Source organism: Colletotrichum paranaense (genome assembly GCF_030867605.1).
Source record: "Colletotrichum paranaense strain IMI 384185 chromosome Unknown Scaffold_10.1, whole genome shotgun sequence".
Classification (NCBI taxonomy): domain Eukaryota; kingdom Fungi; phylum Ascomycota; class Sordariomycetes; order Glomerellales; family Glomerellaceae; genus Colletotrichum; species Colletotrichum paranaense.
Window position 1 is genome coordinate 1,164,324 of NW_026848968.1, and position 25,157 is coordinate 1,189,480.

Genomic DNA, 25,157 nt, shown 5'->3' on the forward strand with positions numbered 1-25,157 from the left:
CCGAAATTTCAGTTGACTTGCTGTAGCATGACAGTTTTGCACATGGATCATCCGACTAGCTAAACTTCACGCTCTTTCAGTATCAAGTGAAGTGATCATTCACCCCGGCCATCATAGAGAGGTGTTCGTAAATTCCATGCCCGTAGAGTAATAATCGATTGTTGACATGGTCTTGTAGCATACCCAGATGAACTGGGAGCCATGGAGAAGCTGAGATTGGTCTTCTGGCAGGCTACGCCAAAATACAACGCTGTACGCACAAGCCAGTCCGACGACGACGACCAGCAAGAAGGCATGGAAGAAAAGCTACGCAGTGAACTGGCGGCGCTGGAGAGCAACGTCTGGTGTCTGCGCGCAAGTCTGCTGATCACCATTGTAGCGCTCCTTCTTGTGACCATTTTTGCAGTGGTAGATCGAGTTTCATATGACAAAGCGTCACTCAATTGTGGAAAGGGACACATAGGTAGCGACCCGAATGGATTCGTGCCCCCTGGTGAGTTGTCTCTTCCCTTAGTACTTTGTCGTCAAGTCGCGCTGGAATAGCTTAGCTTACAAAGAGGCTCTAGGGATCGGTGAGCCCCCGAGGTGGACACTATTCGACAGCACGTCGCCATATTATATCGAGGAGGACACTTTCTATGATTTAAATAAGACTAAAATGATGGCGAAAAGACTGAAGAGCCTTCACAATTGTAAGTCCATGCGTCTATCTTCTCTGCAATCTGAAGCACACTGCTAATACGTTGCCAGCCTCAAATGTCCTCGTGAACGGGAACTTTGCGGATTGGAAGAAGCCGGATGGCACTGTGGCTAAGCTGCCAGCCTATTATTCTACAGTATCATATCGACAAACGTACATCATCCGGTCCTTCCACCAAATGCATTGTCTCGTGAGTTTCGGCATTACTTGTGAGCCTCAACCTTTCTAACGTTGTGGTAGATATCAATTGCAGAGGAGTATGGACATAGGGCAAACAACGTGTCGTCACAGTGGGCTCCTAAGCATATAGCTCACTGTCTCAATGCGATTCGCGAAGCCATCATGTGCCTAGCCGATGCGACGCCGATGACCTACGTGAATGGCTTTGCCGTCGGGCATGTAACGGATGACCAGCAATTCATGTGCAGGGACTGGTCAGCGCTGCGCAAGTGGGCGAACGATCCGGTGAGGGGAATTCGCTATAAGAACATCGCGTCTGAGGGGGCGGGCTACGACAACAACACTGAGATTCTTCCTTTCCCAGAACTTTCCGAGTTGGAGAAGGTCGGTCTGGCATGAGCTGGGGCACATATATACGAACTGAGGCCTTGAGTTAGTGCACCAGGTTCAGCAGAGACAACACTGAGATATGGCGGGCAACGGCGAGAGTGCATGGGAAGGATAGCGGTATTCATACCATTTGAAGGAGAACCGTGACACAGTACCTACTTTAGATGTGGAAGTAGCTAGAATGGATCGCATCACTTTGGAAGACTTCCTTTTAACGTCAAATGTCAATGTCTAAACGCTCCTTTACACGTCTTCTCAATCGCCTTAGCTAAAGTACCTTAGGTGTCCTGATTTAACGTGACATTTGCATCCGCTCAACTTGAACGCTGTTGTAGATGCTGGGCTATCTGAGTGAGGTAAAAGCCCCTTGTATGCGCTGTATAAATCAAATGACGCATCACAGCCTCCGACCAGACCCTGCTCTTTCCACACCTCTCAGAACCTAACCGACCAAGCAGTCCACCTCGTGAGGTTCATTGTATACCCTAGTGATGTTTGGCAAGTCGATTTCCCACGACTGCGGGATTCCGTTGTACAAGATGCAGTGCTCAACATGCTTCGGGTCTCGGCAAAGAGAGTCCAGAACTCGAGGCTTGAAATGCGACGCATACGTTATCCTATCCCAGACATAGCTGCAATGCATGTGATGGATGGTGCCGTCTGTAAAAATTTCGCCGTGCTCACCACTGGCAGCCACATCAAATGGAACCTCGTTGATACGTTCTCGTTCGTACCAATACGTCGTGTTCCTCCATTTCATATAACCCAAGTATTTCTCGTGCATCTCTTCATTGAAGCACTTAGGATGCATCCATGTGGAGAGCATGAAATCGTAGACACAGCCTCGGGCTTTGGACTCTTTCCAGTCCGGGGAGCATTTGCCTAGCGAAACAGGCTCTGCTGGTCGTGCGGGAGTCATGTCGTGAGTTATTCGCCCCAGGTAAAATATCCCAACTGCTAGGGGTATGAAGGCGAGTTTTCCGGCTATTGCCCACATACCGCTGCGCCGTGCTTTTCGTTTCTGCGGGACAGCAGTGCTATAATCCACTGAATCGGTTTCATCGTGGTAGCTGGTTCGTTCTGAGCTTGAACCCTCGCTCTGCGATTGTGGCGGGAGGAAGGCCTGTTTCTCCATATCGAGAGACGAGTTGGTTGAATGTGCGTTGTCGAGCAGCGATCGCTGGATGATACTGAATATCGAGGCCCCAGTACCTGTGAACAGCACTGTTGATAAGTCAAGATGGTTCTTTGGCATGGATGTGGTGGGTAACCTTAGCTGGAACATTGAAGAAGCTCGGATACAACTGCGGATAAGGTTGGAGCCATATTTCGGACCGCAGGGAGAGTGGGCCAACACACCAGTCTGTCTGGCTGTCGATTCATGGGGAGCAAACACTTGGTCTGAAGGCTACAGTCTTCTTTGGAGAGATTATTACTTTCAACTGTGTGAATATTCCCTCGAACTGGCGTAGCAACATCATTGATTCTCAAATCGCCCACCTGCCCATCATTAGTACACCACTTTTGCCACAATGCCCGCCGCCAACCCGGTGTTGATCCAAGACATCCCAAGATCTCGGAATGAGTCGCCGCCGGTATTCTTAATTCACGATGCCAGTGGGCTTCTCACCAGCTACTTCAAGGTTGGAACTCTAGGACGCAAGGTCTATGGGATATGGGACCCCAAGTTCGATGCGGACGGTATTGGCGGATGGCAGAGCGTCAAGGAAATAGCTGAAGCATACATCCGCCTCATCAAAAGAGTCATGCTGAGAGGAGAAATCGTCCTCGGTGGTATGTAGCACTAAGCCCTAAACCAATCGCTTCGGGCGCTGACCAGAATATAGGATGGTCATTCGGGGGCGTTCTAGCAGTGCAAATCGCCCACATGCTAGCGATGTCAGGCCGTGGCTTGCGCGTATCGCGAATCATCCTCATAGACTCAGTCTACCCTCGCTGCCCTCGACCTGAAGCTCAAAAGGAGCCGGCAAAGTTGCATCACGCCCCAGCTCTTCCTGGTATCAACCAAGAAACCCGCGACAAGCTTATGACTGCTCTCATGCGAGCGACTTGTCTCTCTGACCAGTGGGACCCTCCGTCGTGGGCGTTGCCGAGGACCGGTGTTCTTGGTACAGCCCGCTCCCGAGATATCGACCCGACTCCCCCACATGCGGTGCTAATCCGAGCCAAAGACTTGGTGCCTATGGCGGACCCGGCTGAGAAGTGTCCTCTTGATAGAACTCGGTTTCTACCTCAACTTGGTTGGGAGGATATGCTAGAAGGGTTTGTGGAGCAGGTTATTGAGACGACAGGTAATCATTATAGCGTCTTTGATTCAGAACATGTAAGTGGTCACTGAAGCGAGGCTACCGTGCAAAAACATCTACTTACCCGACGAGAAAGATCGATATTATCACCTCTCACATTCGGAAGAGTTTAGACATGAACCTTGGTTGATGGGATGAGGGATTTCTGGATTGGTGTTAAGCACTTTACACGTGGTATTCCTGTTCTTACTGTAGTGGCGCAACGGCTCGCTGAATCGATATTTGCTGCCATCTTATGTTGCGAAGGCTCGCCGTTCTTACTGTAAACTCCAACCTCAAGAATGGTTCAGCACATCTCTCAACAGCTACTATGATCTTCTATCCATCACCCACCCGCCTGGTTTCAAATCACATACTGTGACTCTAGTCTACAATCTCCTCATATTTATCCTTCTCATCCTCTGGTGCAAAATTGACCCATTTCACTGCCCGTGCCGGGTCGTGGGCCCACTCCCTCAGCGCAAAGAAGTCCCTGCAATGACTCTGCTGATCGTCTGTAGTGTGGCCAACACCCATACCATGAACGTAAGAAATTGGCGTCGCGTCCGCTAGACATGTTATGGCTGACCTCACCGTGTTCAAACAGTGGATGACATGGCCCGTTTCCCACTTTGACGTTTTGTTATTAACCCTGTAGCCAATATCCTCAAAAATGATTGACTGGTCTCGTGTCAGAAGTTCAACTCTTTCAACACTTCTGCAGTTCTATACACTTACAATGCAGTGCATCTGGTGAAAAGCGCGTATGCTGTAGAGCTCTGATCCCTTGCGGGTGACATACGCAGGGAGCGGTTGCTGCTTGTTATCGAAATCCATGTACGTGCTGTATTTTCCGTTGATTCTCACGTTTGATGCTGTGCAACGAATCAGCTGGACTGGAACCCATTCAGTAAAGCATCATAGTGTCAACGAACCGTTGTGCAGCATCTTGAAATCCCTCGCAGCAGCTTGCACATTTTCGAGGCTCTCGAAAACGTCGGGCTTGAAATAGTGCGGATCGCTCTCATCATCGTACTTAGCCCACTTGACAGGCTGTCCGATTTCTGTGCCTCCAGTTAGGGCCGCATTTTGGCGTCAAGAAAGGGTTTGGCTCACCTGGCGGGACAAAACCACTGGGGTCAACTCCCAACGGGGTGACTTCTTCTCGAGGCCAGGCGGTACCAATATTGAGCAAAACGATGTATCCGAGAAGAATAATTAGCAGAATACCCTCGGCCCAGGCTACTCGTCGAATCTTGCGGAGACGCTGATCCCATAAGACACGATCACGATTCCACTCGTCTGGGAAGGTCGGGGAGTTACCGCATGGGCCACTGTGATCTAGGTCCATGCCCCCGAGGCTTTCCAACTCATCATCGTCCAGATTTTCGCCCCCTTCAAGGACGTCGTACTTGGCCGCTTTCCTCATATTGCCCGCAAAAGTCACGTTCTTGCCCATCCCTATTGACTAGAGTTGATTGCAGATCAAACGGATTCCATGTGCAACTGAATTGCAACCCAACTGAAGCAGTGAGGTTTACCTCGCTCAACTATCCTAGGGCGGCCTATCGATCGAAACCCGCAGCCACCACAACAGACACCTCTTGTCCTGACGATTAGAGCTAAGTAGCGGACCGAGGTGGCCTGCGTGAAGGTTTAGTAGCACTGTTTCAATCTGTCCGTCTCCACTGCGGACCGAAGCTTGCACGGAGCTACCCCGCCGCCGTCGCGTTCAACTCGGAGCTCTGATTTTCCTAATTGGGATGCAGCCGGATGCAACTGATGCGTTGGGAGATGTCCCGCCAGTGATTGAGCTCAATCAAGGTGAGCAAAGCGAAGAACGCAAGGCATTGAGATCTCTGGCTTGTCTACGGCAAGTTTGACCTGGAAGAGACGACCAAAACGTTCACCGAAGCTTTGCTTGAGATATTTGACTATTATCGAGAATTCAATTGATATGGAAGCCAAGAAAGACGAAGTGACTTGGCGGTCCCTGCCGCGAAAGGACCAGCTCGCCATTTTATGTTTCCTACGGTTTGCCGAGCCGGTAGTGAGCATCTCACTGCTCGTGAGTAGACTCTTTCCACCACGACGTTGTGCAGATGTGGGGGTCGCTGACAAGGTGTCTTAGACATATTTGTTTTATCAATTGCAGTCTTTAGATGCGACGCTAGACTCGGGAGCGATCGTCCGACAAGTCGCTTACTTACAAACAAGTTTTATGCTATCACAATGCTTTTCGTCAATGTTCTTGGGGAAACTGGCCGATTCTCCCAGAGGCGGTAGAAAGCTTGTTCTAATGGGGGGAATAGCTGGATCATGTGAGTCCGGCCATCACATGCACTGGATGTAAGATGAGAGACGGCGTTCGGCCGCTAACGTTCAAGTCCTTAAATGTAGTTATTGGATGTGTTGCTTTTGGATTCATCACAGATTTCAAGCAGGCACTGGCGTTGCGGATCCTCGAAGGTCTAGTCAACGGAAATGTGGCGACAGTGAGGACGATGGTCTCCGAGGTTGTCGTGGAGAAACGGTCAGTCATTGCTCAGGTTGATTAGAATTCGCTAGCAATAGCTAACAATCCGGGAAGATTTCAGCCTCATGCTTTCTTGTTGCTTCCGATCTCTTTCAACGTTGCTGCCATGGCTAGTCCCCTCATGGCCGGGCAGCTGGCTGACCTAGCGGGGAAATACCCGGATAAGTTTGGGAATAATGCATTTCTGAAAGCGTGGCCGTATGCACCACCAGCTATCCTCAGCGGATCTATCATGCTGTTGGCCTTCTTCGCGGTCTTGCTTTTCCTAGAAGAAGTGAGCTCGTTGCTTTCCACTCGTAATTGTTGAATCAGGCTTACAGCTTCCGTTTCTACAGACTCTAGAGCCCCTGAAAGATAGATACGATCCTGGCGTCGCCTTCACCCGAAGAGTTCGATACCTTTTGTTTGGAACCAAGATCTCGACAGCAACCAGAGCAGGCCATGAGGATGCCACTGACGAAGAGATGTCACATATGATCACGGAATACTCTGATCCACCTGAAAGGGATTCCGAAGAGCAAAGATCACCAATGAAGGCAGTCAAGACAACTCCCATGATCTTACCGACTAGGCGCATGTTCACTAAAAATATGTGTCTCACGCTTGTTTCATACGCCATCCAGGAGTATCACATCACGACCTACAACACTCTGTGGACGAGTTTCCTCAGCGACCCGGTTGACAAAGAAGGCAAACTCAAGCTCCCTTTCTTCTTTTCCGGCGGAGCCGGGATGAAGCCAGACCAAATCATGTGGTCTCTCTTCATCGTCGGAATGATGGGATTACCCACGCAACTTTTCATCTATCCCCGCATCAGCCGTCGTCTCGGCACTTTGAAGATGTGGCGCAAGTTCATGCTTGGGATGCCGCTACTCTACTTCATCGTGCCTTACATCGCAGCTATGCCCTCGACTACACCACCACCAGCTGGTAAAACTGGGTTCGTCGTTTGGTTCCTCATCATTCTGGTTCAAATCATGATGGTGGGCACGTCCACATTTGTCGTACCAGCGCAACTTGTTCTGACCAATTTGTAAGCTGCTATTGATATCATTCTTGTTGTGAATGCTCACATTGGCTTACATCCTTTGGTCAGGTCTTCGCCGCATCCGTCTGCTTTAGCACGAACCCATAGCAGCGCATTCTTGTTGTCTGGTTTGATAAGGTCAGCGACTTCATCCATAGCGGGAATCGTGTATAGCTACGGGTCGGCCCATAACATCACAGGCCTGGTCTGGTGGATTGCAAGTGGTGTTGCAGTCTTAGGGTGTCTGAATAGTCGCATCGTAAATGAAGGAAACGGCCACGAAATCTGGCTGACTGGTGACACTGAGTAGGGCAGGATCTAGGGTTGCTTTAGCTTTCGGGTGATTGGCAGCAATGCCTCAATCAAATACATGCAACGTGTAGAAAGAACATAGCCTCGTTAAAGAACACCTCTTGTAGCTTTTGTCAGTAGAATAGCTCTCAATGCCATACAAGCTTGATAGCTTTCAATCTCTCCTTCGTTCAACGTCGTGTTAATCCCTAGCTTGTCAGTTCCATTGATGACACACCATTGACACACACTCTTTTTGTCATCGCAGTAGAACCAATGTAAAGCGAGACAAGAGTTTTGATTTCAGTGACCAGTCTGCTGTTGAAGCTACCTTGTCTAACGTAACCAAGAAAAACTCCAGCAAGTACCGCCGGTTTCCCGAGGGGACAATCTGTACCATTTACCACCACTTGTCTGTTCCATCGTCTCCATCATTCTTAAGTACCGAAGATCATATGAGTATTACTCCATGTCCTCGTCAGTAACGAAGGCACGCTTGTCCTCGGTAACAAAGCCTCTCTTGTGGGGCTCAGTGATGAAAGAGCGCTTCTCCTCAGTGACAAATCCACGCTTCTCAGGCTCGGTAACAAAGCCGCGCTTGTCTTCAGTCACGAAAGATCTCTTCTGAGGCTCCGTAACAAAGCTACGCTTGTCCTCGGTGACAAAGCCACGCTTCTCTGTAATGAAGGATCTCTTCTCAGGCTCAGTGACGAAGCCCCTCTTCTCTTCAGTGACGAAACCGCGCTTCTCGGGCTCCGTGACAAAGCTTCTCTTATCCTCAGTGACGAAGGCGCGCTTCTCGGGCTCGGTCACGAAGCTGCGCTTATCCTCGGTGACGAAGCCGCGCTTCTCGGGTTCGGTCACGAAGCTGCGCTTGTCCTCAGTGACAAAAGACCTCTTCTCTGGCTCCGTCACGAAGCCACGCTTGTTCATATCGGGCTCGGTGACGAAACCTCTCTTCTCCATTTCATCTTCGGTGACGAAACCACGCTTCTCCTCAGTGACAAATCCTCGCTTGTCCTCTGTAACAAAGGAGCGTCTCTCTGGCTCAGTCACAAACTCGCGTTTGTCTTCGGTGACAAACGCGCGAGGATCTTTGCTCGTCAGTTAGACCACTTAATTGTCTACGGAATCTTAAGAAGTGCTCCAAACACGTACCAAGCTCGTCAGTGACGAAAGCCCGTTTCTCCTCTCTCTGGATGGCCGGTGCCGCAAGAGCAGTGGCTGCAAGGATCGCAACGGAAGTAAGGGCGGTGAATCTCATTGTGAGTCGTTGGATAATGATAACAGATATAGTTGGTGAATTGTAGTTGTCTGATTTGTTAGATGCTCGAACACCAACGTAGATAGCGTGGGATGTAACTTGGTCATATATGGCGTTCCTACTCCCTTTTACAGCTTGTCTTCCGACACCCTCGTGGCAGACGAGCAGACCTAGTCACGTTATCTGCGGTAGTCGATTACCTCAAGGTTTGTTGGAATATCTCCATTTGCACATACTAGCTTATAGAATAATGATTAATGTTCCGGCTCGAGCCGTATATCCGCGGAACCGTGTATCACCAAGAGCATAGCTAGCAACAATGACTCAATTTGGAAAGGTTTCCTAGTGGATTCGCGTTACTTTCTTGGTCCGATGACCCTAAAGAGGATCCCCGCCGCGTTTGAGTCCCCTTATGCAGCTCTGACAAGGCCAAGTTGATAGTTTGGGCACGCACACAAAAGGCTTCCAACCTTGAGCTTGCTGGGTGGGATGACGGAAGCTTAAACGGCGGAAAGTGGGATACTTTCTAGAACAGGTAGTTGCCCTGCTTTGTTTTTACTAAAAAACCCTGATCCTTATTATGAACCTAGTTGTAAGGTGAAATTCTGACGACACTATCGCTCTCGGTTATCGACAATAGTGTGTAGCTTACTTTGTCTGCCCAATGATGGATCAGTTCCCGGTAGTCTAGACTGTGATTTTCACAATGTTCAGGGTATTGTACTTTGACTTGAAACGAACTTCGTTACCCACGTATGAGGATCAGAGGACTTTACGTTAATCGTTACGATATGTGGGATCTATGGTAGGAATGGTAACTATACTATTGCATGGCGAGCCCGAGAACGAAGCCATTGGCTGATCAGTCTGCTGCAACATTTGCCCCCAGTGACGAAACTGGTCTATTCCCTTGGCTTGTGATCAAATTCCTTGTTCGCCCCGTGAATATGAGAATGCCCATGCACTTCAGCCAGCTGTCCATCGCTACCAAGCCCCTTTTTCACACCAGGCTTCAAATCGAATTGGTGAACGGATATGTCGCTAGGCGGTCGACAAGAAGTAAAGCGAGGCCAGTAAGGGATACTCACGTGGTCCTTGGGCCTCGCATAGTCGTGCATCAACGCATGGTCTAGGCACTGGTGGTAGTCGATGGTACCAGAGACCAATCCGTGCGCGATCTTGACCTCTTTCTTCCACAGAAACGCACAAGAGTAGAGATGGAACTCCCATGTCGTCCACGCCTGTCCTGGTTTGATCTTCTCCACGTCAGACCAGGATAACTCGGTGGTTGAATTCCGAGACGTGAAGAACTTCCATGGGCGAGTCTGGCGGAACTCGGCATCTAGAGCCGAGTCAAAACATTGCGGAGGTTGCCATGTCGCCGTGTATGACTCAAACTTGCACCCACGTGACAATGCAGTGGGAGTGTCTCTGCCGCAAGGGAATTTGTCCTTGAGCAGGCCGGTGATGAGCCCGAGGTTGGTATCAGAGTGGCCGTGATTCCCGTGATCAGTTCCGTAAAATGGAGAGAAGGGAACCAGAAGAGTGAAAAGGGTGCATATCGATGAGCCTAGAAGAAAGAAAAGAAGTCGTAGACAAGGTGAAAGGCTATTGTCCATATTCTTCTCGAATCTTGTGACCTTTTCGCGGTGGTTTGCCATGATTGCACGGTGACAGCGGTGGTGACTGGAAGTACGTGATAGGCAGTCTTGTTGAGAGGGCGATAGATAACATATGTCGGCACTACATGACATTTGTTTCTGCCTAGGCCAACCATGCTGGGATGATATCTTCCGCGTCATCATCTCCGATTCAGCTTGTAGCTAGGATATGACGGTCGCTTATAGTAAGAGCTGGGCGATCAAGAAGAAAGTCTCCGTGTCGTCTGCCCAGCTCCTCCTTCAAGTCGATTAACTTCCGAAACTGACGTCCATATATCGTTAGTGCAGTCATAGTACCGTTTACAGTAGGTGGTTCCACCTGCTTTCTCGAGAGGATCCCGGTAAGAAGGGACAAGCTCTTCGTTTACGTTCTTTGCTCGGTTAGTCCTGTGGATGTTCTCGACTTTGTGTTTAAGCTTTGAACTGTGACACACTTCATAAGGGTCCTAGCGGGAGCTTGGAGAATTTCTCGGGTTCCGCACTCATGCTTTACAACTGAACCTTGAGTACCTTGTCTTGTTAGTGCATTTTGTCGGATAGTTGTCGTAAAAATCCGAGGCAGAACTCTCACTCAAGCAAGTTCGCCTCACATATTCTGTAGCCACCTGGGCAGGTTGTAGTCCTACTCAAACGTGGAATAGAGAATGCCACGGTCTTGTCGTACAACGAATACATGTAAAGCAACTTTTTTTTACACTACCCTACTGTTTTTACGCAACTTTTCTGCCTATTTCAGTAGCAAATAATGTCAACTACCACAGAGCATAGCAACGAAGCGGAAGAGAGGCTCTTATCCTCTCAGTCCAGCAGCTATGACGACGACATACTGGAGGAAATTGCGTCGAAGCAGGTGTTAAATCATTATCCAAGACGATTCCCTTGGAGGAAGATCTTTCAAGGCATTGGCTACTCCACATCCGGAGCTATCTTGGTCTTTTCATTTGCTTTGGCAGCATACTTCCTAGACTCACCCACGAAAATGTCTACTATCGTCCCAGAATGGAGTGTCGTTGACGGTGGACAGACCTTTCGCGCCTGGGAGCCGTCCTCAGCGTGCGGGCATACGCCCAACGAAGCCCGCGCAGCAGGTTGCATCTACGATGACGTTCTGCTCCACTGGATGCCGACACAATGCTCTTCTCCCGAACTCATTGACGAATTTGAGCACGTATGGCCGTGGGAGTTCTTTGAGGACCAAAATGCGACAAAGGCCATCACTCTACCCCAAGTTATGAAGGGCACGCAAGACATAAAATGGGTGTCTATGGATCTTCATCGTTGGCATTGTGTTGCAACATGGAAAATTCTCAGCAGCGCCGCACGATGGAAAACGACAGTTCCGGCTTATGCTATCAACTGGAATCACTCAACACACTGTGCCGATCATGTGTTGTTAAATATGCACGCCGAAGACCCGTTCGCTATCAACTCACATCTCGACATTGAGTACACACCATGTGTGACTCTGGCAGAGGACAGATCACTAGGAAGGGCAAGAGAGTGGTGAGGATTTCGTGACACAGGCATCTCTATTACTAAGTCAAGGTTATGGTCACTCTAAGGCCGCAAATTTGTAGTGTGAATTTGATCAAGCCAGATATTAATCACGAAAGAAACATGTTCAATCCAGAAAATGGATTCATAATCCATATTGATGTCTTTATGACTCAGAATAAGAGTTTAAACCTGTAATCCGCCACCAACAATAGCAAAACGATTCTTAGTAGCTAGATAAGACATATTCTTGAATAGAAACCATCGCCCTTCTACTCCCTGGTGATCGGTCTGTGAACCAAGGTAATTACGTGTGTCATGGAGTGATTTAGAATGTGACAGCAAACCTTTCTCTAGCTGCCTGGCCATATTTTTGAAGTAGCCACGGAACCGGACAGAGCAAAAGTGAGACAAATCCTAAAAGACTACTTCCCCAGCCGAGCCCTAGCCGATTGAACAATGACTCCCCTGCGAGTGGCAGAAATGCACCAACGATGCAGCGGAAGATGGTAGATGCCGCTATCGCAGAAGCAGCGTACTTCGTAAACGCGTCGATGAGGTATGTGTGCAACGGCATCTGGGCGCTCGATTAGTACCTGGAATGTATGAAGATGTTAGAGCACCCACCATGATAAGGATTAGTCCGGCTCCGAGAAGGGCTGAGCCAATGATTGGGAGTATCCAGTGCAAGTGATACTGCGCGGTCCAGCCGTAGAAGAATAGTCCCAAGGGTGTAAGCAAGATCGACCTGGCCATGATAGGCAGTCGAAACTCAGGCTCACGATGTCCATCGTTGCGTGCAGTTCGTCGATTGGCCATGCGGTCGTTGAAGATCGCATTGCAAATTGCTCCCACGCTGAAACCTACGCCCAGGCCAAGGTAGACTAAACCGACTGTGCCCAACGAAAAGCCGTACTCCGAGGTGAAGACCGGCGTGAATGTCGTCAATAGTATGTACTGCTTGCTATCAGCCTCACGCCACATTGTGTAGAAACCTCGTGGGGCTTACCATATACCCGTATGCTAAAGCAAGTATTATTGAGAGAACAAGCACAATTGGGCTCAAGAAAAACATCTTGACTGGCCGAACCAGTGCATTGAGAAGGAGCGTACTTGGACTCAACGCCGACTTTTCACCCGGCGTTACGAAAGTGCTTTCGGGATGAGCTCTCCGTAAAGCCACTGCACGCTGATGCAGCAGTCTTGGAGGATATGTCTCCCGCAGACAGAGGAAGCAAATCAACGTGAAGGCACCGGACTGTGGCTCTTGATCAGCAATGGGAATCAGACCACGGTACCCGACAAGCACTCACAGGGATTGCAGTGACCCAAAAAATCCATCGCCAGCCTAGATCCTGTGAAATATAGCCGGCCGCGACCGGTCCCAGTGCTGGTCCAAGGATGGGACCAACGAAGTAGACGCTCACCACCAAGCCTCGTCGCTCGGGTCGGATGAGGTCAGCTATAGTGCCACCGCCGATAGCTAGGGGGGCTGCACCCGAGGCGCCAGAGAGGAAACGGAAGATAATGATGGCCGGCAGGTTCGGTGATACAGCGCTCAAAATGCTAAACAGAGTGAAGAGGATGTTTGAGCTGTGGTAAATGGGCAGTCTCCCATACAGCTCGGATAAAGGAGCAAAGAAGCTGACGAGCATAAGTTGATTATTACTGGAGGCTTCATTACCTTGAGGCGAACAGAACTTACATTGGACCAATTGCATATCCTAAGACAAAAATAGAGACGATGAAGGATGAGAGGACTTTGCTCTCGCTATGGAATTCCGCCATCATGTCTGGGACTCCAGGTGCACACATGGCGGAGGCGATGGACCTATAGAGCCACATCATTCGTAGTCAGTCAGCTATTCCAGCTTCGCTCTCGTGTCGTATTGGGACGCAGGATGACTTACGCAATGAAAGTTAAGGCGCTGACAAGTCCAACGTTGATGCACTTTCGAGTAGTTGACCAGTTCAGGGGCTTACTCTCGTCGTCTTCCCCATTCCAGTCCACAACGATGTCACCATCCTCATCCTGCCGCTCGGCGCCAATCTCAACCTGCTTCTCAGTAGCCATACTAGAAATTTGCGATATTGCCAGCAATTGTTCTCAGCGTCAACTGAGCGCACGCATAGGTACGAATTCTTGGCCAGTCGAGTATAGGGAAAAGTTCCATAGCTACATACTTACTCAGAATTCAACTTGGAGATCCCGCGTATTGTCAACTAACTTGGGGTACCATGTAGGTTCGAACTATCGAGAACCCTGAAGCCTTATCCCAAGTGCAGCATCGTCGGGGAACAGCAAAAGTACCCCGAAACTTTCCTTCTCACCCGAAGTTGCGACGAAGCCCCCCACATCTTGACTCGCGATACTTCAGCTCATCTTAGAAGTCCTTTTCCCGTCTTGCTTCATCTCGACCAACAGACGTAAGATGGGTACGAGCCAGCGGCAAGGGTCGTGCCGCCACCCAGATAGAGTTGCCTTTTTTCCGCTGCCACAAGTCTACTGTGTAAGTCTTGTAAAGACGTGCTTACGCGCCCCATTTGGAGTAGACTTTGAGTGTTCTCGGGGCAGCCTGCAGGAAAGTATCCCCTCAGAGGTTCAGTTAGGCAAAAGAAGACTCGTTACCAAACTTCTAAACAGAAACATCTGTACCGAATGATAAACAAACCACGTGGATAATTTCTGCCTACAAGTTGCCAGTTAGCCGTATAGTCGAGTGCCTACCATTCCAGCCTCGCTTTAGGTTACAGGTAGCCTCGAAACCTCATTGCGGACGTTTCACCGGGGATCCGCCTCGATTTTAGCTATGCTATCTAGCAGATATGGAAATCTAGTTCCGAGGATTCGGTTTGATCACCTATGTGTCTATACAATATCGCAAGGACGAAGCAATAGTATCCGCGGTTAGGTCGGCTATCAAGTGGCGTGATCTGATCTCATCAGATTTGGTGTACCATACATGAAGAGGAAGATTCGCCATGTGCAACTGAAACCGAAGTTACGGGCACTGTACCAACAACTACAACCACGAGCTACCCTATTCGGCCACCGTCGCCAGGAAAACTCTCTGCAGGCCGGAATCCCTCAATTTCCCTTTAGTCCAATCAATATGATCGAACCCAGATGCCTTGAAAGCATCCCGCCATACCGTCTCGTCAGCCGTCGCATGCTTTCTCCCGTCGCTGAACAACCACCATCCCTCAAACAGCCCAAACACAAAGTCAGCCCAGCACAAACGCTCCTGCACCTCCATCACCAGTGCAAACCCGCCAGGTCGTAAGAATTGGCGCGTATTGGTAAGTGACTTTACCATGTCGGGGGTGGCGTGAACTGCGTTTACAGCAATGACTATGTCCTGGGTGTGCGCGAGATCTGCAGGTGGTGGCTTCTCGATGTCCTGTGTTCGATAGTTCATAAAGGGGTAGTCTTGGAACTTCCGCGCAGCCTGAGCAATGAAGCCGTGTGCCAGATCGGTGAAGGTGTACTCGACAGGGACTCCCGATTTAGCGAGCAACGGGGCAAGCCATTTGGCTGTGCCCCCTGTTCCAGCGCCAAGCTCCAGGATCTTGAGTTGAGAACCGTGAGGGATGGTGACGGTCTTTGTGAAGCGGGTCATGAAGTCTTCCATGAGCTTGTGAAAGGCCTTGCTCGGATGCGCTGCGCCATAGATATCTTCCAGATACTCGCGCCCTTCTGGGGACCCGAAAATCGATCGGACGCCATCGGTACGTCCCACATAAATTTCGGCGAGGTTGTTACCCGCGTGAGCCACAAGCTTGTTCAGAGATGTGTATGTCGGAAAGTCGTTGAGAATATGTTGAAGAGCATCTTTGGGATTTCCAGGTGGTGTGGGTGTGTCTGTCCTGATGAACGAATCTCCTTCTTGGCGCACAAGTCCTGCATCTGAAAGCATTTCATAGCAGAAGTCGAGCTGTTTCCGTAGGTTGGCGGCGCATTTGATCGGTCTCAGCTTCTGGCCCGGTTTTGTACGCGCAATATCGCATCGCAATTTTTGGAACGATTTCATGATCAGCTGAACGATGAGCAATTTCTGTCGTGAGTGGACGTTTTCATAGTAGCCCGCAAATCCACAATCGGTGACAATCCTGTCCGTACTGTCTCTCGTTTCGTTGAAGGCTTCCACGGCCGCCATTCTGCCATCTGATGCTGGTTGACTCTGAATTATGACTACGTCTTTGATGCGGCAGATTATACTATGGCGTCCTCGATGTCACAACTGGGGCAACTACACGTAGTACATGAGTACTTCAACCATAAGCCCGACAATTCTACAGTACCGGAGTTGTCAATCCGTCGCTCATGTGGAGAGGGGGGGACCATCGGTCCGGCGCGGAGGTCACTTAATCGCGCGGAACCCCTTCTATGTGCCTCGGACAGCGATGACCGAGTCGCAATTTCATCACTAACCCAACTCATTAATGAAATACATTTCGCGCAATCTCCATTAGTACGGTTCTGTTTCAATATCTTGGGAATCTCATAAATGTCCAATGTAAGGAGTAACATAGTGACGGATTTTGATCAAGTATGGCGATAATGAGTTAGTACAATTGTAGCTAATCCGTGCATCGTAGTTTTCTGGTATCAACCCTCCCACGTCGACTTCTATTATGAGGATTATTCCCGCTAATTTCCTTCATTCAATGAAATACCTTACGAGATCAAGAGGATGTTTGTTTGATTCATTTGAACATGAACACTATTGATACTGAAATGTAAGCTTTCAACTCTGTTGTTGACGCCTTCATCTAAACGGAGGGGGACAAAGCCACGGCCTGTTGCACTATGATTCTGTGTCGAGGCCTGGATTAGGCTCACCATCAAGATGCGAGTCGCTCGGGGCTGCTGTCTTGAATCTCCCATACATTTCAGGCTCGCTACTTCATTTCGGATTATTTGAGCCTTGCCCTACTCCTTAGAGACTCCCGAATCCGGAGCAACACTGATATGTGAGTGGCTTCATCGTTGCCGAGTTGACGGACCGCACGGGGTCGGATTTTGGCAGGCCTGTGCCAGGACTCAGTGAAAGTTACTTCAGGTGGTTCAATGCGCGAGTCATCCATCGCCGCTCTGTTCGACCACTAACTCTCGCGCAGCTCATGCCTCAGAGACCTGTTGAACCCAGTGCGAACAATGAAGGCCACCAAAATGTCCAGACTTGGGATACTCCGTGTCGGAAACTTGCCTTCTAAGATCGATGCATCTTTCTCATGATATTACATGATTGGCCATAACGAAGTCTGAAATTGAAGCTACGTGTATCTACTTTATGAAGCAATCGTGTAAACGAGCTTCGCAGCACTCACGTTCCCTTGCTTCAGGTACTGTATGCCATGAAGAACACCTTCCAAGCCATCGCCGCCTTCATTTACAATTTGCCTGGCAGGCCGAAACTTGTCCTCCTGCAGTAGCTTCTCACTCACATCCCAGAACATCTTCCCAAACTCGTAGTCGTCAAGTCTAGGTTCAATGACCGTCTCCTTCTCTATCGTCTCTCCTAGAATCGTGTAACCCAAGGTTGTAGAGCACTCGATCTTTGGATTGATCTTCTTGACAATGGAGGGAACCAAGTACAAGAGGCTGCTGTAGTGCCCGCCTCTTATCGACATCGCTGCGGCGCATATCCGTGCAGACTGGGCTGTCGCAATGCAATCCCAAGCGTGCCTCAACCTTCCCTTTGTGAAAGCCTTGACTTGCTCTGAACAGTCCTCTGCTTTGTAGTCAACGCAGAAATCAGCTCCCAAGGCTTTCATGTAGTCGAAGTTCTTGGGCGAACAGGTTACGATGACCGTGCAGTTGGACATTTTGGCGAACTGAATGCCCATGATTCCTGACGCCGTGCTTCCGCCGTAAATCAGAAGGGGAATCGGCTCTGGTGACGGCTTAGTGGGGAGTGGAAGTGCCAGAGACTGGTAGAGTCCTTGACCCTAGATCTGATTTTTAGCGATGATCTTAGGAGCAAGTGTGAATAGAGCACCAACCACCGCTACTAGGCCAGACGTGATTGCCGCCGCCTCAGTGTCATCGACATGGTCAGGTATCTTCATCTGTAGGCTCGCCTTTGCGATGAGATACTCTGCAAAGGCCCCATCTTCCTTCTGTCTCACATTTCTGTGCAGATATGATTAGAGTCATTCTGTAATCTGGAGAGATCGTGTCACTTACGAGCCATTCACAATCCCGAAGACTCTGTCGCCAACTTTGAAGTGCTTATCCACTCCATTGCCGACCTCGAGAACAACGCCTGAGTACTCAAGACCTGGTCGCGTACTAGTGGGGTTACCCACCCACATGAAGTCAATGTGCTTCCAGTCAGAAGGATTGATAGCGACGGCAGTCGTTTTCACGAGGATATATCCATCACGTAACTTAGGAATGGGCGATGTGGCTATTGCCGCTTTACCGCGACCTTCAATGATGACAGCCTTCATAGTGTTGGGGAGAGTAGAAGCCATAATTGTATAAGAACCAAGCTGATGAGTGATGCCAATCGCCAGCCCTAGCAGTGCTGTAGTAGAGCTGTAAACGGAATATCTCTCAAGTCGTTCAGTAGAAATTCTTTATTGACGCGACCGTCACATGACACCACGTGTACTCCTGATGTGAAATTGATTTCGTCCATCCAAGTTACTTGCCTGGTCCATTGGCTGGTGTCTTTCGGAGTGTTGAACTTCATGTTGTGACACATCTCGGACCGCAAGCTGTGCAGGGACCGGGTCATCATGAGGTGTTCGCAAGTCGATCCTCGCAGCCAATCACATTAGACGGAAAAAATATGGCTCTCGGAATTCGAGCAATAGACTTTCGCAAAACTCGGACTCACCTATTCTGCCAACATAGGGGATGTCTTCTGGAATACCGAGATCAACTCCATTGCAACATTGTTCATCTCTTGTTAAGAAGCTCTACATTAGTGTCGAAGTAATCTTGTTGGCCTTTTGACCCGAACCATAATACACAGCCAAAACTACACGATATCCTTTGCTAGGCTGGCATTTGACTCTCACTCAGCAGGCGTTTGCGGGCTTTTACCATCTTTTATACCACGCTTTAGACAATGTCGTCAAAGTCGGGTGCCGCCACGCCTTCATCCGAGATAGGCACCTCCGACCCCATCGCCATCGTGGGAATGGCCGTGAGGCTTCCCGGTGGCGTGAAGAACACGGAAGACTTCTGGAACCTGATGATGAATAAGCAAAGCGGTCTGATCCCCATCCCTAAAGAGAGATGGAATAGCGAAGGCTTCTACAGTCCCGTTGCAAAGTGGGGAACGGTTCAGAACAAGGAGGCATACATGTTCACCCAAGCCGATAATGACCTTACCAAATTTGACGCCTCTTACTTCACATGTGGTGAGAAGGAAATCGAGCGCATGGACCCCATGCAAAGGCAATTGCTGGAGATTGCGCGAGAATGTCTTGACAATGCCGGCGAGGTCAATTGGCGCGGCCAAGAGATCGGCTGTTATGTTGGCAACTTCTCGTCAGATTGGCAAGATGACTTGTCAATGGACCCGCACGCTTCTGGACTATACCGAGGATCTGGCTACCTCGACTTCTTACAGCCTAACCGTGTATCATATGAGTATGGCTGGACTGGCCCGAGGTACGTAGCGCACCCTGTGTGAGTGACGATTCGCAGTGACTAACATCCTTCAAGTATGCTTGTCAAAACTGGATGCTCTTCATCCATGGTTGCTTTACACCTGGCTGCTGAAGCTGTTCAAAATGGTACATGCAAGTCGGCAATGGCTCTGGGATGCAACCTCATCACATCAGTCATCACATCCATTGTCTTCACAGAAACCGGTGTCTTGTCTCCAAGCGGCAAATGTAAAACCTTTGATCTGCTTGCCGATGGTTACGGTCGCGGTGAAGCTGTCAACGCTGTCTATGTCAAGAGATTAAGCGATGCTCTCAGAGACGGTAACCCAGTCAGAGCCATTCTTCGAGCAAGCGGCACCAACAACGATGGTCGGTCTAACGGCATCATGAGCCCAAACACTTACTTGCAGGAGGCCTTGATTCGAAAGACCTACGAGAAGGCTGGTCTTCTGTTCAATAAGACGGCCTTCTTCGAGTGCCATGGCACTGGTACTCCGACTGGCGATCCACTTGAGGTGGCGGCAGTTGCTCGAATCTGGAAGGATCATGATGGCGTGATGATTGGCGCTGTAAGTTCATCATGTTTTCAATGCAAGGTTGAGGTTTTCTAACATGAGTACTCAGGTTAAACCTAATGTCGGTCACTCAGAAGGTGCGGCAGGCCTGACAAGTGTCATTAAGGCAGTCCTCGCATTGGAAAATCGAGTTATTCCGCCGAACATCTACATGGAAAACCCCAACCCAAGGAGTGAGTCCATCGTAAGTAACCTGATTGTCAGATACTAACATCAGCACAGTTCCATGGGATGAGGCCAAGCTTTCGGTCCCTACGGAGCCAACTTTCTGGCCTGCAGACAGAGATGAGCGCATCAGTGTCAATTCCTTTGGTGTGGCTGGCTCCAATGCTCATGTAAGATCTCTGCCCTTATCCTGACGAAAGCTCCCCGCTAACAATTTGAAGGTCATTCTTGAGTCTTATGATGGTTGGCAAAAGCTGCAAGATGATGCTAGCTCTATCAGCTCAGACTCAGGCGTCAGCGTTCGCTCTCCTGGCCAGCGACTCTTGTTGTTCTCCGCTTCGCACTTGACTTCTCTCGAAAAGCAAGTGGACCAACACAAGCAGTACATTGAGACTAAGAGCGCTGATCTTGATGATCTTGCTTACACTCTGGGTCATCATCGCGATCACCTCAGCTGCAGAGCCTATGCTATTGCTAACGAGGAGGGTGTCTTTGACCTGAGCAGCTTCAAGCGCAAGCCAACCACCTCCCGGCGACTCATTCTGACCTTTACTGGACAGGGTGTGCACTGGGCCGGGATGGGCAAGTCACTGATCGAAACCAACGAGGTGTTCCGAGACTCCATCAAGAAGCTGGACGTATGGCTCCAGTCGCTTCCCGAAGAACACAGGCCAACCTGGTCCTTGGAGAAGGAGCTGTCTATCGACGATGACTCTAGCAGGGTTGGCCAGCGGGGATACTCTCACCCATGCGCAACTGCTGTTCAGATCGCGTTGGTTGATGTTCTCGCTAGCCTTGGCGTTCGTCCTGATGCTGTTACTGGCCACTCTGGAGGAGAGGCTGCTGCTGCGTACGCTGCCGGTAGTGTCACCGCCGAAGCCGCCATGGCTGTTGCCTACTTCCGCGGCTGGCTCTTGGTCAACGGCACTGTCCCGCCTGGTACTATGGCTGCTGTCAGTCTTGGCCCGAAGGAGGTTGAGCCCTTCTTGATTCCAGGTGTCGTTATTGGCTGTGAGAACAGTCATCTCAACTCCACCTTGTCAGGCGATCCCGTCTGCATCCAACACTGCATTGACCAGATCATGCGTCGCCATCCTGATGTCAAGGCTAAGGTTTTGAACTTGGAGACATCTTTCCACTCTCCCTGGATCGAGCCTTTGGCTGGGCCATACGAGGAGCTATTGAAGCCATACCTTGTCAATGCTGAGGCTCCGACCGTGCCTCACTTCTCGAGCGTCACTGGTCTTGAGATGACCGAAGCTGACTTTGGAGCCAACTACTGGCGCCGAAACTTCGTCCAGCCTGTGCTATTCAATACGGCGATGAGAGCGATCTTGAAGAGCAATAACAACAATCTCTTCGTGGAGGTCGGCCCCCATCCGGCTCTCCAACGTCCCATCAGTGAGATTCTTCGGAGCGTGCCTGACTCCTCCTGCGAGTACATCACTACCCTCCGCCGTGCTGAAAATACCAACCTATCCATGCTCCGTCTGGCTGGTGAGCTCTTCGTACAAGGAGCTCCGGCCGACATGACCACCATCATCCCCAAGGGCAGAGTTTTGACCGATTTGCCGACCTACCCTTGGCTCCACGATGTAACCTATATGGATGAACCTCGCAATCCTTCCCGTTACAAGCAAAGAAAGCATACCAGACATGTGCTCCTCGGCGCTAGGGTTCTTGAGGGCAATGATATTGAGCCTGCCTGGCGAAACATGCTTGATCTCAAGGAAGTTCCTTGGTTGATGGACCACATCGTCAACGGTCAGATCGTATTCCCTGGAGCCGGCTACATCGCCATGGCTGGAGAGGCCATGCGTCAGGTAGCCAACGGCTCAGATGCGTACACCATTAGGGATATGTCAATCATCACCGGCATGACAATCCCCAAGGAGAAGAAGATGGAACTATACACGCGCATGATTCCGGAAGACAAGCTTAGTGACGAAGGTCAATGGTACAACTTCAAGATCATGTCCTACGATGGACACGCATGGGTCACGCACTGCTCTGGTTACATCCGCTCAGGAGCTGAGGCAGAGAAGACCTCAATCGCAAGCGCTCAGGCTGAGCAAGAATTTGCTCGCGAGATCGACGCTGAAGGCTGGTACAAAGCTGTCAAGGCCGTTGGCATTGACTGGCAGACCGCTTTCCAAGGCCTTGAGCAGATCACCGCGAACACAGTCAAGAGGGAGGCCACAGCGACAGTTTATGACTTTGAAGACACGACGCACTACGCTGCTCATCCGACACTTTTGGATCAAATGCTTCAGATTAACCTCGTGGCGCAAACACATGGCCAGAAGCGGCGTCTAGATAGCATCCTGCTTCCCACCTTCATCTCGCGACTAGGTGTCCTCGGGAACCAGGACTTATGTATGAGAGCTTACGGCAGTATCCAGGAAGATGCTAAAGGCATGACCGCAAACGCTGCCATCTACACAGATGAAGGTCGTCCTACGGTGTATCTGGAAGGTCTCTCTTACTCTGAGCTACCTGTCGCCAAGCGTGAAGAAGTTCTCCTCGGAAGCACCTTTGAGTGGAGAAAGGATATCACTATGCTGGACTCCCTTGCAGAAGTCGGGACTTCCAACTCGGATCTTGTCAAGGACACTACCGAAGTAATTTCTCTCCTCGGCTTCAAATCTCCTGACTCGAAAGTATTGGAGATTGGATCAGGATCAACCGACATTACTCGACTTGCTCTAGATGCTCTGCAGCCTACCCAGCATAAGCGCCTTTACTCTGAGTACACCTATGTATGCACCTCTGGGGAACAGGTTGACCGAGTCACCGAGGCAGTTGCAAGTCTGGATCGCGAAAGCGTCTCGGTCGTTGATCTCGAGCAGCTTTGCATGTGCAACACGACTGACATTATCCTCTTGTCGATTTCGACCTTGTTGTCGGATGATCGCCACCTACTTGATGATTTGGCGGAATTGAAGTCTCTTCAGACTGCTGGAAGCCGACTGATCGTTTACAATGACGGTATTGCAACCGGTGGTGCTTCTGATTGTGAAAGGATTAGCCAGAGACTGAACTACCTTGGCTTCGTCTTTCATTCACAGACACCGACTGGCTTGATACTCGCTGAGCCAATGAAGGTTACCGAGATGGACAAGAGCACAATTATCACCATTCTAGCAAACAATTCGAAGGAAGGACTTGAGCTTGCTAGTGGCGTCAGGTCTCAATGTGAGTCTAAGGGGTTTACTACACGAGTCTCCCACCAGAACACAGTTCCTTCTGATGGATCTGTGGTCATCTCACTTCTGGATCTTACTGGAAACACAATCTACGACCTTAGCTCTGAGACTTTCCGGCCGTTCATCGACAGCCTATGCAACTTGAGTGGTTCACTCATTTGGGTCATCCCCGCCGTTCATGGCGCTTGCAAGGATGCCAAGCCAGCGATGATCCAGGGCACTGCTAGAACCGTTCGCATGGAGAACAAGGCAGACATTACTCTTGTCGAGGCCGATGACATCTCAATATCTGGCAACGGTATGTCCAAAGCTCTGTTAAATATTGTACAGAGTCTACCAAACCGTCGCAAAGGCGGAGAGTTGGACGCGGACTTCGACTACGCCATCGTGGACGGCAAGGTTCAAATACCCCGCATGTCTTGGTTCGGCTTCTCTGAGCCCGAAGTCAGTCAGGCTATTCCATCAACTAAGGAAGCTTCCATGTTCCGGAACGATGCCTCATACCTTCTCATTGGCGGTTTCGGCGGCCTTGGTCGATCTGTGGCCACTTGGTTGCTCGAGCATGGAGCCCGCAACCTTGTGTTCCTGTCGAGATCCGCTGGAAGTGCTGATAATGAGCCTTTCGTGAAGGAGCTCGAAAGCTATCCTGGATCCGTCATCAAGACGATCTCCGGAGACGTTAGCAATCCTGGTGACGTACTCAAGGCAATCAACGAATCTCCCAAGCCCGTCGCCGGTGTGATGCAACTGTCCCTCGTGCTCAAGGATAACTCTACTGCTGAGATGACTTGGGAGGAGTGGAGTGGAGTGGTTGATCCTAGGGTCCGTGGGACTTGGAACGTCCATCAAGCACTTCTAGAGGCGAATGCTCCGTTGGACTTCTTCGTCATATTCGGCTCTGGTGGTGGGCACACAGGTTACTATGGCCAAGCCAACTACAGTGCGGCAAACACCTACCTCGATGCTTTTGTTGAGTATCGCCATCACCTCGATCTTCCTGCCTCCATTATTGACCTTGGGGTGGTTGGTGACGTCGGATACCTTCTCGAGCGGGATGATCTCTATGAGGGCTTTAAGAACGGTGGCTTCTTCCTCTTGAAGGAGCAGGATGTTCTCGACTCTGCGGCCATTGCTGTGGCCAACTCCTCTGGAGGGCCGTTCAGCAGCTTCTGTCTTGGAGGTCTCTCTGAGAAGCCTCTTTCTGACCCATCTAATCGTGTCAACTGGAAGAGAGATGTTCGTTTCGCTCAGTCTCACTATTTCCACAAAGTGAACGCCGCAGGCTCTGGAGAGACCAAGGAGAATGATGAGGCCGAGACGTTCATCTCGCTCGCCAGATCCGATCCCGCTACTCTCCGAGACAGCGCGACAGCCGCCAGCCTCGCTCGCTTCATCAGTGCCACCCTCAGTCATCTTATGCTGAGGCCAATTGAGGATTTTCCCCTTACTGAGAATTTGACCTCGATTGGTTTGGACTCCATCATTTCGATTGAGTTGGTGGACTGGATTCATCAACAATTCCACATTGGTTTAACTTCTATGGAAGTCACTCAGTGTACTTCTCTGATCCATCTCGCTGAGAAGATCATCGAAGAAGTCATTGTATCCGTGTGATTAGCTAAAATTGTCATCTGAGCTCTGTGTAACTGTGCGATTCTCAAGGGTAGCAACGTTGTTGTTTTCATTAGACTAGTGGCATAGGTCATAAGAAACTTCAGAGAATGTTTGTCTTA

General features: G+C 50.0%; 13 protein-coding genes across 13 annotated transcripts; 6 read left to right on the top strand and 7 right to left on the bottom strand.

Moving 5' to 3' along the window:
- Positions 1 to 201: 201 nt before the first annotated feature.
- On the top strand, positions 202 to 1,279 carry CPAR01_12074 (uncharacterized protein; the record flags this gene model as incomplete). Its single annotated transcript, XM_060496332.1, has 4 exons — positions 202 to 493; positions 567 to 692; positions 751 to 890; positions 941 to 1,279. The coding sequence occupies 4 exons, from the start codon at positions 202 to 204 to the stop codon at positions 1,277 to 1,279; spliced, it is 897 nt and encodes a 298-aa protein (XP_060345117.1).
- Positions 1,280 to 1,712: 433 nt separating this feature from the next.
- On the bottom strand, positions 1,713 to 2,525 carry CPAR01_12075 (uncharacterized protein; the record flags this gene model as incomplete). The annotated part of the gene is made up of 1 exon (XM_060496333.1): positions 1,713 to 2,525. The coding sequence occupies one exon, from the start codon at positions 2,523 to 2,525 to the stop codon at positions 1,713 to 1,715; it is 813 nt and encodes a 270-aa protein (XP_060345118.1).
- Positions 2,526 to 2,802: 277 nt separating this feature from the next.
- Positions 2,803 to 3,727, top strand: CPAR01_12076 (thioesterase; the record flags this gene model as incomplete). Its single annotated transcript, XM_060496334.1, has 3 exons — positions 2,803 to 3,064; positions 3,118 to 3,614; positions 3,674 to 3,727. The coding sequence occupies 3 exons, from the start codon at positions 2,803 to 2,805 to the stop codon at positions 3,725 to 3,727; spliced, it is 813 nt and encodes a 270-aa protein (XP_060345119.1).
- A 233-nt stretch (positions 3,728 to 3,960) lies between these two features.
- On the bottom strand, positions 3,961 to 5,035 carry CPAR01_12077 (uncharacterized protein; the record flags this gene model as incomplete). Its single annotated transcript, XM_060496335.1, has 4 exons — positions 3,961 to 4,257; positions 4,315 to 4,472; positions 4,512 to 4,640; positions 4,693 to 5,035. The coding sequence occupies 4 exons, from the start codon at positions 5,033 to 5,035 to the stop codon at positions 3,961 to 3,963; spliced, it is 927 nt and encodes a 308-aa protein (XP_060345120.1).
- A 498-nt stretch (positions 5,036 to 5,533) lies between these two features.
- CPAR01_12078 (major facilitator superfamily transporter) lies at positions 5,534 to 6,134 on the top strand (the record flags this gene model as incomplete). Its single annotated transcript, XM_060496336.1, has 3 exons — positions 5,534 to 5,644; positions 5,708 to 5,897; positions 5,977 to 6,134. 3 exons carry the CDS (start codon positions 5,534 to 5,536, stop codon positions 6,132 to 6,134), a joined length of 459 nt encoding a protein of 152 aa, XP_060345121.1.
- An 84-nt stretch (positions 6,135 to 6,218) lies between these two features.
- On the top strand, positions 6,219 to 7,149 carry CPAR01_12079 (uncharacterized protein; the record flags this gene model as incomplete). Its single annotated transcript, XM_060496337.1, has 2 exons — positions 6,219 to 6,386; positions 6,448 to 7,149. 2 exons carry the CDS (start codon positions 6,219 to 6,221, stop codon positions 7,147 to 7,149), a joined length of 870 nt encoding a protein of 289 aa, XP_060345122.1.
- A 743-nt stretch (positions 7,150 to 7,892) lies between these two features.
- Positions 7,893 to 8,694, bottom strand: CPAR01_12080 (uncharacterized protein; the record flags this gene model as incomplete). The annotated part of the gene is made up of 2 exons (XM_060496338.1): positions 7,893 to 8,524; positions 8,589 to 8,694. 2 exons carry the CDS (start codon positions 8,692 to 8,694, stop codon positions 7,893 to 7,895), a joined length of 738 nt encoding a protein of 245 aa, XP_060345123.1.
- Positions 8,695 to 9,596: 902 nt separating this feature from the next.
- CPAR01_12081 (uncharacterized protein) lies at positions 9,597 to 10,355 on the bottom strand (the record flags this gene model as incomplete). Its single annotated transcript, XM_060496339.1, has 1 exon — positions 9,597 to 10,355. The coding sequence occupies one exon, from the start codon at positions 10,353 to 10,355 to the stop codon at positions 9,597 to 9,599; it is 759 nt and encodes a 252-aa protein (XP_060345124.1).
- A 745-nt stretch (positions 10,356 to 11,100) lies between these two features.
- On the top strand, positions 11,101 to 11,862 carry CPAR01_12082 (uncharacterized protein; the record flags this gene model as incomplete). The annotated part of the gene is made up of 1 exon (XM_060496340.1): positions 11,101 to 11,862. The coding sequence occupies one exon, from the start codon at positions 11,101 to 11,103 to the stop codon at positions 11,860 to 11,862; it is 762 nt and encodes a 253-aa protein (XP_060345125.1).
- Positions 11,863 to 12,177: 315 nt separating this feature from the next.
- CPAR01_12083 (uncharacterized protein) lies at positions 12,178 to 13,923 on the bottom strand (the record flags this gene model as incomplete). Its single annotated transcript, XM_060496341.1, has 6 exons — positions 12,178 to 12,426; positions 12,477 to 12,806; positions 12,859 to 13,107; positions 13,163 to 13,493; positions 13,555 to 13,680; positions 13,760 to 13,923. The coding sequence occupies 6 exons, from the start codon at positions 13,921 to 13,923 to the stop codon at positions 12,178 to 12,180; spliced, it is 1,449 nt and encodes a 482-aa protein (XP_060345126.1).
- Positions 13,924 to 14,890: 967 nt separating this feature from the next.
- On the bottom strand, positions 14,891 to 16,006 carry CPAR01_12084 (polyketide synthase; the record flags this gene model as incomplete). The annotated part of the gene is made up of 1 exon (XM_060496342.1): positions 14,891 to 16,006. The coding sequence occupies one exon, from the start codon at positions 16,004 to 16,006 to the stop codon at positions 14,891 to 14,893; it is 1,116 nt and encodes a 371-aa protein (XP_060345127.1).
- Positions 16,007 to 17,141: 1,135 nt separating this feature from the next.
- CPAR01_12085 (TOXD) lies at positions 17,142 to 18,329 on the bottom strand (the record flags this gene model as incomplete). The annotated part of the gene is made up of 3 exons (XM_060496343.1): positions 17,142 to 17,801; positions 17,856 to 17,985; positions 18,040 to 18,329. The coding sequence occupies 3 exons, from the start codon at positions 18,327 to 18,329 to the stop codon at positions 17,142 to 17,144; spliced, it is 1,080 nt and encodes a 359-aa protein (XP_060345128.1).
- A 602-nt stretch (positions 18,330 to 18,931) lies between these two features.
- Positions 18,932 to 25,038, top strand: CPAR01_12086 (polyketide synthase; the record flags this gene model as incomplete). Its single annotated transcript, XM_060496344.1, has 5 exons — positions 18,932 to 19,479; positions 19,534 to 20,047; positions 20,103 to 20,226; positions 20,276 to 20,388; positions 20,440 to 25,038. The coding sequence occupies 5 exons, from the start codon at positions 18,932 to 18,934 to the stop codon at positions 25,036 to 25,038; spliced, it is 5,898 nt and encodes a 1,965-aa protein (XP_060345129.1).
- Between the last annotated feature and the right edge of the window lie 119 nt (positions 25,039 to 25,157).